Genomic DNA, 9,551 nt, shown 5'->3' on the forward strand with positions numbered 1-9,551 from the left:
ATCTGCTCAAGCTTTCAACATGTAACCACTATGCTATACTTTCCAACAGGTAGTGGAGAGTGTTTCTAAATTTAAATCTTGATATTTTGCTCGCTAGTTTACTTTTTAACCAGAGAACATTTCCCTAGTTCACTTTCTTGTCGAAAAGGTCTCCTCATTCACCTTGTGAGTTCATCTTTAGTTTACCCTTGGGTTTAACCACAATTTACTCGTTCACTTGGGGATCCAATGGTGTTGATCAAATCTTGATCGCAACGCCTTTCCAACCATAGATCCTTCTTGATATATTCATGATGTCACTTGGTTTACCAAGTGTGGATATAGATGAGGTAAGAGAAAATATTTTTTCCTACTTTGTTTTTTATTAACAAATAAAGAAGAAATTTCCAATTACATGTATAACTAGGGCTTAAGATTTCATGGTTACAGCTAGGCACACCTATAATTAAAGCGAGTGTTAGTACAGATTAAGTTTCTAATCACGTGTAGCTAGGGTTTAAAATTCAAGATTACAATTTTGGACACACCTACAATTTAAGCATCATGGAGATAGGGTTTTAGCCTTCCTCAATGTGATGAGAAACATTACGTAACATGATGCAAGGTTCTTACATGAAAACTCCTCGTTACTTGAAATGATGTAGGGGCTCTTCATGCAAGCAAAGCTCCACGTTACAGGATTATAACACTTTTACCCCTCCCCCCCCCCCCCCCTGGTGAGATGGGATTTCTATCCTAAGGGATTTGGTGCCTTGAGGGTATGCTAGCTCACCTCGAATAGTTTGCATCTATATGAGGAGTAGGTGCAAGGGGAGGCAACGCACGGACTCATGGTAGGCACCCTAAGAACGCACTCATGACCAGGTAGGCACGTTAGGTCTCCCAGATGCCGACGAGGTTCTGTGGGTGTTGGGTGCCCTTGGGGTTGCCCTCCTCGCCTTGTCGATGATCAAACTGACAACGATGATCAGATTGAAAATGGTAGAAAAACGGTCCTCTCCGCCTTGACGATTATCGGACTGACAACGGTGATCAGATCGAAAACGGTGGAAAAACGTAGATCTTCTCAGATGCCGACAGGGTTCCGTGGGTGCCGAGTGCCCCGGGGATTCCCCTCCCCACCTTGACAATGTTCAAATCAAAATCAATGGAAAAACGATCATTTTTCCACTGTTTTCGATCCGATTAGACCGTTTTTCCATCGTTTTCCATCCAATCATCGTCAAGGCGGGGAGGGCAACCCCCGGGGCACTCAACATCCACAGGACCTTGCCAGCATTCAAGAAGGCCTAACATGCCTACCCAATTTTTCCACCGTTCTCGATCCAATCACCGTTTTCAGACATTTTCAGTCCGATCATTGTCAAAGCAGGGAGGACAACCCCCGAGACACTTGGCACTCATAGACCCTCGCCGCACTCGGGAAGGCCTAACATTCCTACCCAATGCGTGAGTACGTTCCGAGGGTGCCTACCATAAGTCCGTGTTTTGCCTCTCCTTGCACCTCCTCCCCATATAGATGCAAACTATTCGGGGCAGGCTAGCATACCCTCAAGGCACTAAGACCCTTCAAATAGAAATCCAACCTCCCCCCCCTCTCTCTCTCTCTCTCTCTCTCTCTCTCAACCAACCAACCAAAAATTTAATGACTCAATTTACCTTTACAAAGATTCCTGGCCAGCCAAAGGGTGAAGACACAAATTGTGCGTACCGTGTGCCTCCATGACACCCGAAGATGAGACCCCCCCCCCCCCCCCCTCTCTCTCTCTCTCTCTCTCTCTCTCTACCAACCAAAAAAATAATGACTCAATTTACCTTTACAAAGATTAGACACAAATTGTGAGTACCGTGTGCCTCCATGACACCGAAAGATCAGAGACAGATAGACAACTCTGCAGACGCAGCGAGAGAGAGAGAGAGAGAGAGAGAGAGAGAGAGAGAGAGAGAAGGGTGGGGGGGATCTAGGAAAATTCACAATATTTGACAAGTTGCAGGAATATAGCAACTTTAAGTAATATGGCACAAGTTAGGAGCGAGCTCTAAGATTATCCTCTCTTCCTCCTTCACAACCACAATTTCGAAGACTTACTGCCTTACAAACAAAAAGCCAGAGAGAGAATGTGTTATTGATCTACTCTGTACTTCAAATCATACAGAGATACCACGAGTGCCAAAAGATCTATCATCTGTGCAAGGGGTGACCTCATGGTGTGAGAGAGGGGATATAATCATGGACATTCCCGTTCAGAGGAATTACAACGGCACTCTGACCCATGATTAGGCGTCTTGGCTATTTCTAGCCTTCTCAATTTTGAGAACAAGCTCATCATACTTCGCTCCTTTCACCTCAGACACCACGTTATTGTTCTTAAAAATCTTGAACGTGGGAAGAATGCCAATGCCCAGCTGACTGAAGAGAGGCTGAATCAACAGACAAAACAGGGCAAATTTTGAGAGATGGATAGATCATGATTCCGACATATTTAAGGAGGAGATTAGGCATCTAGAGCAACCTTACCTTATTCTCAGGTTTGCAGTCAAGCTTCAAAAAGACGACATCGGTATACTTGTCTGACAGTTTCACAAGCTTTGGATATATTAAGCGACAAGGACCACACCTGCATAAAACATTCTGCACATCAGTGGGGACTCTAACACCTCTCCCTATGCTTAATGACTCCTTGAATTATAAGATTGATAACAATCATATGATTCAATCACAATGATAGATTGGAAGGCTACTGTTCTACCTAGATCTCCTCAAATCTGCAAAACCTTTAAATTTAAGATGCAAAGGACGCTAAGATCTCCAATATAAGGCAGGGAATTAGACATATATTATTACAACACAATAACAGAGACAGAGACAGAGACACAGACAGACAGAGAGAGAGAGAGAGAGAGCGACTGACCATCGGGAATACATGTCGAGAACCACGAGCTTGTCGCCGGCAGCCTCGACCGCTGGCCAGAACGTGTCCTTGTCCACATCCTTAACAGACTGCCGACCTCTGTTGAACAGCATTCGCGTGTTCCAATCACCTTCAACAACTCGCTGCGGCCTGGTTGGGCACTGCAGCAGGCCCGTCGAGAACTGCTGCACCCCCTGCGGCAGGGCAGGGGCAGAATGCGGCACGGCAGGTGCCGAGTGTGTGGACACTCCGGCAGAGGCAATCGGAGAGAAGCGTGTAGTGGAAGAAGAGAGCCGAAGGGCGGTGGAAGCAGAAGAGGAAGAGGAAGAGGAAGCCTCCGGTAAGCCCAACCGCCCAACGCCGGCAGGGCGGGGGGCAGGGATATACAATGCCATAGCTAGACACAGTGAAGGCACTGCAGAGCTTACAAAAATGGAGCTCGCATGCCGCAGAACTGGTAATCGAGACGGAGGCTAACCCTCTGTCTACAACCAGCCAACACAACCAGACAATACTTGTTACACATCAATGAAGGAGAGCTCGTCTCTACACAGAGAGCTCTCTGTGTAAAAGCTGCAACCGACTCTCTGTGATGCACAGGCAAAAAGCCTAACCTCTCGCCAAGCGAGGCCGCTGATCTCGAGAGAACAGCTACGCCACCAGCCAGGGCACGACCCGGTACTTATACCCAACACACACAAAGCTTTCGAAACCGCGGTGATATTGACCCTCCCTCCCCGCCCTCCCCACGACGCACCACGTGTATGGACGCCCTTACCTGTTCCCACGTGTGTGGCGGTTCCCACATGTGAACAGTTGTTTCTTGTAACACAAGTTGGGTCGTCAAATTTTTATTTTAAAATGTAAGCAATGGATCTAAATATCTCAAGGTACTTGTTAAAGGGCCCTCCCAACTTTCTCACCATGTGGAATATCTTCTCATTCCACCAATGAAACCTCCTAAGCCCCACCTCAAGGCTCATCTCTTCAAATGGGGGCCGACTCAGGGGCCTACTCATCTAGCAATTGAGAAGGATCCCACTGTGCTCATGAGAGAAGGGCCCTCTCTAGGGAGACCTCAAATATTAGTCTAATCATCAAGATTCAGAGAAGGGCCCTCTCTAGGGAGACCTCAGATATTAGTCTAATCATCAAGATTCAGTACATATTTTCTCTCGTTTTAATATGCCCCAAGATTATTTGTGAGCATGGGGGAAGGGCCCTCCATGCTTATGCCCTCATACACTTTGGAGACCTCATATATTAGTCTACTCACATCAGGGTTCAATATATATTTTCTCTCATTTTAATATGGGCAAGTTTATTTGTGACCACACAACACAAGTCCTTGCTTTATACCAACAATAACCTCCTCTTGAGAAGTCTCCTCCATATCACATGTTGAAGCTTGGTTGTAAGTCACATTGCTTCACATCTTACAACTTGCTCCTTATTCACCATTTTTCATCACAATCCCACTTGCATTACTAGTCACCTTAGTTCATATCAAATCTTTGCAACTTGCCATGAGTCATATCGCATCCTTAGAGCCTTCTCCTTATTAATCATTTTTTAAAATCACAATCCCATTTGCATTACTAGTCACCTTAGTTCATATCACATCTTTGTAACTTGCCATGAGTCACATTGCTTCATATCACATCCTTAGAGCCTTCTCCTCATAAATAAATCCTTACATATCACATTCCCACCAATATTGCTCGGAATAATTAGATAACTTTTAAAGGTCTTATCAAGATGGGCATGAACGGTACACACCCAAACGCATCTCTGAGAGAGACATAATGTTCTCATAAACAAGTACACATAGTTTTGTTCATTAGGAAAGAAATGTTTTTGTAAACAAATACACATAGTTTTTTTCATTAGAACATAAATGCTTTCTTTTAAAACACCCACTCAAACCTCACTCCTTGCACCCAGGTTGATTTTGATAAGGGTTTTGCATTTTTTAAATGTTATTTTTTTTATGCCAAAACAAATATTGATTAAATGTAAAAAATACTCCTTTATATGCTTTGTGTAGAAAAGTTTCTCTTCTTGATTATAATTTGTGTGTGTGTGTGTGTGTGTGTGTGTGTGAGAGAGAGAGAGAGAGAGAGAGAGAGAGAGAGAGAGAGAGAGAGAGAGAGAGAGAGTAGAGATGAAGTGAGTTTGCTTATTTGTCTTCTTGATTATAATTTATGATGGAAATAATTTCAAGTGGCTTAAGCTTGCTTCCATTTTCTTTCCATATGGAAATGCCCCATCTCACATAGGGATCCATGTGGCAAAAGGAAAATGCTCCCAACCTCTCTCTCCCTCTCTCTCTCTCCCTCTCTCTCTCTCTCTCTCTCTCTCTCTCTCTCTCTCTCGTAATAGAAGGAAGATATATTACCAAAAACTACTTTACAAATGGCCACACGGCCGCCAGGTGATGTACTAGCTTTTCCTCACTAATTACTTCGAACCATAGGTGTAGCTCAGAGTACCCTCATCCAATATATAGCCGTGTCATTCTCCACCAAATGAGCTCACACAAGGAAGAGACTTGCCACAATAGTAGCCCTTTATACAACCTATGTGAGCTGTAATACCAACTTTTGTATCAAATATGAAGGCATTCCTTTTTTCAAGAACCTCTTTACTATTTGGCAAAGGTATCACTATCTAAATAATCACAACACCTTGTTGGTGGTGGGGACGATTTTACTTACAAGGTTTGCTTAGATCCTAAAGGGTGGGTTATCCGACCCATTCGAAATCTTGCCAACAAAAATCCAATCTTTAACCTTTACGAGCCTATCTATCAATGGAATCCATACGCGAGAAAGGAAATCCCACACCTTCTTTGCCCAACCAGACATGAAATGAAAAGATGTAGGCATGTTTCTAAGCATGTAGTACAAAACATATAATTAGCAGAAGCAATCCGTCGCTTTCGTAACTCATCCCCCAATGGTAGGCCTTTAACTAGCATGTTCCATAGAAACACCTTCCCTTGATATGGAATCTTAGACCATCAACCCTGTAAGATTACTTCCTTTCGGTAGGCCCTACTTTTCCTGATGTGCCCTACCTTATTAGCCTTCTCAGTGATGATTTAACGCTCACCTTCCACCATCATATGGTACACTTGATTTGTTGTATGTTGCTGGACAGTGTCCTGAGGCTTTCGAAATGCTCAATCTAACCAAGGTTGCTAATCCTCCAACTGAGGAATATCACCAAACGGTGTAAGTCCTGCCCTCACCTTCTCCCATAACTATACATATCCATGTGGAACCTAAAAATGTTGACGGATTTTTCGAAAAGATAATAAGTGGCCTACTCTCTCTCTCTCTCTCTCTCTCTCTCTCTCTCTCTCTCTCTCTCTCTCTATATATATATATATATATATATATATATATATATATATATATATATATATATATCAAAACCCACCATGTGGCCCTCTTCATCCTACAATGAGATATTTGTCAACATGTCTCTCGTGCTAAATCCTCCAGATCACAAACCCCCACAAGTAGAAGAGTGTGCCAAAATAAGGTAACTAAAGGAGTACTAAAAGTGTGTTTGTTAAGTACTCAAGAGTGTGCCAAAATAAGGTAACTAAAGGAGTACTAAAAGTGTGTTTGTTAAGTACTCAAGTAGGCAAAAAGGAAGACAAACAAATAGGAAACAATAAGGGAATCACAAAAAGTGAAGGTGGAGTGACAAATGTAATGAGGCAATAAGTCATGGCTGACCTATGGGATTAATAATCTATTCATCTTACTCTACACATCCAACCGAGAGAGAGAGAGAGAGAGAGAGAGAGAGAGAGAGAGAGAGAGAGAGAGAGAGAGACAAGGATCCATTTCTAGGAAAATAGAGAAAATAGGAAGTTGCATGGAAATAGATTATTCAACCCAATTAACTCATCAAAGACCACAAATTTAACATATTCAATAATTGAATAAATAACAAATAAAATACTTAGCTCAGGATAGTGACTCTAACAATGGGTGCAATCACCCCCCCTCATGTGTGTGGCCTCTCCCCGCACAAGTATTTATGTAAGTATTTCATTCCAAAATAGGACATGGCCTCTAAAAATACAAAAAGTGCTTTTAATTGCATGGCACTCTCTTATGCTCAAAATAGAGTGTCCATAAATTGAGGCTAGGGTGAAAGCATATCACGCTTTACAAAAGAATTAAAGTTCAAGTCTAAACTTGATAAATCAAAGCTTTTCAAAACAAATCAAAATGTGCACAAGCTAGCACATGTATATACAAAGCTTATTTACAAAATGTGTGCCAACAAATAATATTGTGTGTATTCTCCTCAATCTTTTGAATCCTCTTCACCTACAACAACAAATTGGTAAACAAATATTTCATAAGTATACAAACCATCACCACACACATGTTTGCTAGGCATAAGTAACCCATGAATCACCCTTCCATACAAACCAACTGTAACAAACATTGGAGGCTCCAATCATACGTCAATGTATACCAAATGTATTAATATTTATAATGGCATCACCCATGATATTAACATGATTTGGCATAGTTGAATTTGTAGCAATGTGAAGAGCTATGGTGTGGATCAAATGCAAGAATCAACATGATTAGCACAAGTAATTAGAGAGTGATTAAGATAAGATTAGTGCACAATTAATCTAATAGTATAATGTAGGCATGGATACTCAAAAACTAGTAAATTCTCATTAGGCCAATGCCTCAATTTATAGCTTTTACATCCACAAGGTGCCGAGCACCCACTCCATTGATTTCTCCTTGATTTGTGTCACCTCCCCTACATCTGGGGGACACCTTTTCCTAGAATCTTTTCACACCCCTATATTTACTCATGCTACCCTTGATTCTCTCATTCAGTAGATTCTTCTCACCTTTTCACTACTACCCGCTCAATTACAGACTCCATTTTACAATCTCTAGCTAAGGGCTTGTTCCCGCACACACCCATTCACTTGCATATTTCAACACCTCCCCTCAAGTGAATAATCTTAGCACACCTGGACCCTATACCAAGTTTTCCTCTTACTTGGTAGCCCACGACCATGGTGCCTCAAGTCCCTAACTCATAGTCCTTGACACACTCTCTCTATTTGTCCAAGGCTACTATAAGTGCCCGCCGTAACTTTGACTAAAGTGCTCACATATGCATCTACCACATGGCCTATATCATCGGTGGCTCAGAGGTGGTTTTACTCTATTGGGGGCAGGTTACATTGGGTTGTGGGGTTTCTCTCTCCTTAGAGAAGATATTTTGACTCTACCTTAGAAGTCTCCATGAAGTTTGCCGATGTCGATCCTTCTTCATTTGGTTTGCTGTATAGCAGTCTCTAGCCATGTGTCTTGGCTTCCCACAGTTGTGGCAAGTGAAGGTCCTTCCTCCTTTGGACATTCATCTCTTCCCTCAACTAGCCCCATAGATGCTTCCTCATGAGCAAATACATGGTTTTTGTTTGCCATGTATGGAATTGCTCCCTGTTGAATTTAGCTACTTCTTGTACAATGCTCATGATGATGTGAAGGGGGTCTTACCTCTTGATCTAATTCAAGATTCAAGGGTAGTGTCTACCCTTTTACAACTCCAATTTGGTGTTTAATGATGATTACAACAAATTTACAAGCATGAATACACCAAAAATTGCATAAAGCTAAGGATAGTTAGCTTTGTACTGGATGGTTGGGACATCAAACCAGCTTCAAATTGCAATCTAAAGCGATAGAGATCTATATCAGATACCCAATGTCATGATGATGATGTGAAGGGGGTCTTACCTTTTGATCTAATTCAAGATTCAAGGGTAGTGTCTACCCTTTTACAACTCCAATTTGGTGTTTCATGATGATTACAACAATTTTACAAGCATGAATACACCAAAAATTGCATAAAGCTAAGAATAGCTTTGTACTGGATGGTTGGGACATCAAACCAGCTTCAAATTGCAATCTAAAGCGATAGAGATCTAGATCAGATACCCAGTGGTAGGTTTAAACCATCATTTGCTTCAAAAAATAGTGATTAGTGCTAATTAATCATTAATTAGTGAGATTAATCCCATGTTTTATGTGCAAAAAATAGAGTGTACAGGGAGGCCAGATCTAGTGCCTTAGAGTTCAAATCCTTTTAAGGGCATCAATAGCAGTTAGACTAGTAGAGGATCAAGCCAAAAACATAATATTTGATCAAATAATCAATGCTTAATCTCTGCTTTACCAAAGTCACTTCAGATTTGATCCAGAGATTGATGTAGCTTCTCCTTGATGAATTTTAAGATTCTGAGGCCACTAGCGTGTTCAGCACACCGAAAAACCCCTTGGGCTAATGGTTCCAATTCCAAGGCGTGATGACAATTTTGTAGGTTTTCCCAGAAAAAAGGTGTCAACGAATCGTCGCTTTTCTAAAGTGCCACGCCTAGGTGCTAGGGTGTTGGCAAGATGGTGTGTGCGTTTTGTAGGCAATGAAGCTATGTGGAGGGAGAGATCTAAGCTCCATTGAGTGTAGGTACTGCAGAAAGTGGAAAAATGGCTTATAAGGCTATTAGCACCTAATTAGTAATTAAGAAGGTGATTAGGCTTGAAACAACAATTGAATGCTAAGCTAGGCTCTAATACCAAG

General features: G+C 41.9%; 1 protein-coding gene across 1 annotated transcript; it reads right to left on the minus strand.

The window, feature by feature from the left end:
- Window positions 1-2,034: 2,034 nt before the first annotated feature.
- LOC147611533 (thioredoxin F1, chloroplastic-like) lies at window positions 2,035-3,578 on the minus strand. Its single transcript, XM_086784642.1, has 3 exons — window positions 2,913-3,578; window positions 2,519-2,618; window positions 2,035-2,421 (listed from the first exon to the last, which is right to left on the minus strand). Exons 1-3 carry the CDS (start codon window positions 3,305-3,307, stop codon window positions 2,278-2,280), a joined length of 639 nt encoding a protein of 212 aa, XP_086640768.1. The 5' UTR covers window positions 3,308-3,578; the 3' UTR covers window positions 2,035-2,277.
- Window positions 3,579-9,551: the final 5,973 nt, after the last annotated feature.

This window comes from Cibotium barometz, chromosome 47, assembly GCF_041138505.1.
Source record: "Cibotium barometz isolate CiBa-2024 chromosome 47, ASM4113850v1, whole genome shotgun sequence".
In the NCBI taxonomy this organism is placed as follows: domain Eukaryota; kingdom Viridiplantae; phylum Streptophyta; class Polypodiopsida; order Cyatheales; family Cibotiaceae; genus Cibotium; species Cibotium barometz.

What these genes read in the sequence shown, in the direction of transcription:
- LOC147611533 (XM_086784642.1), bottom strand. Translation starts at nt 3,307, where the DNA reads ATGGCATTGTATATCCCTGCCCCCCGCCCTGCCGGCGTTGGGCGGTTG. An exon ending in CTCGACATGTATTCCCGATG is followed by an intron (nt 2,619 to 2,912) that starts GTCAGTCGCTCT and finishes TGTTTTATGCAG; the next exon opens with GTGTGGTCCTTGTCGCTTAA. An exon ending in ACTGCAAACCTGAGAATAAG is followed by an intron (nt 2,422 to 2,518) that starts GTAAGGTTGCTC and finishes CTGTTGATTCAG; the next exon opens with CCTCTCTTCAGTCAGCTGGG.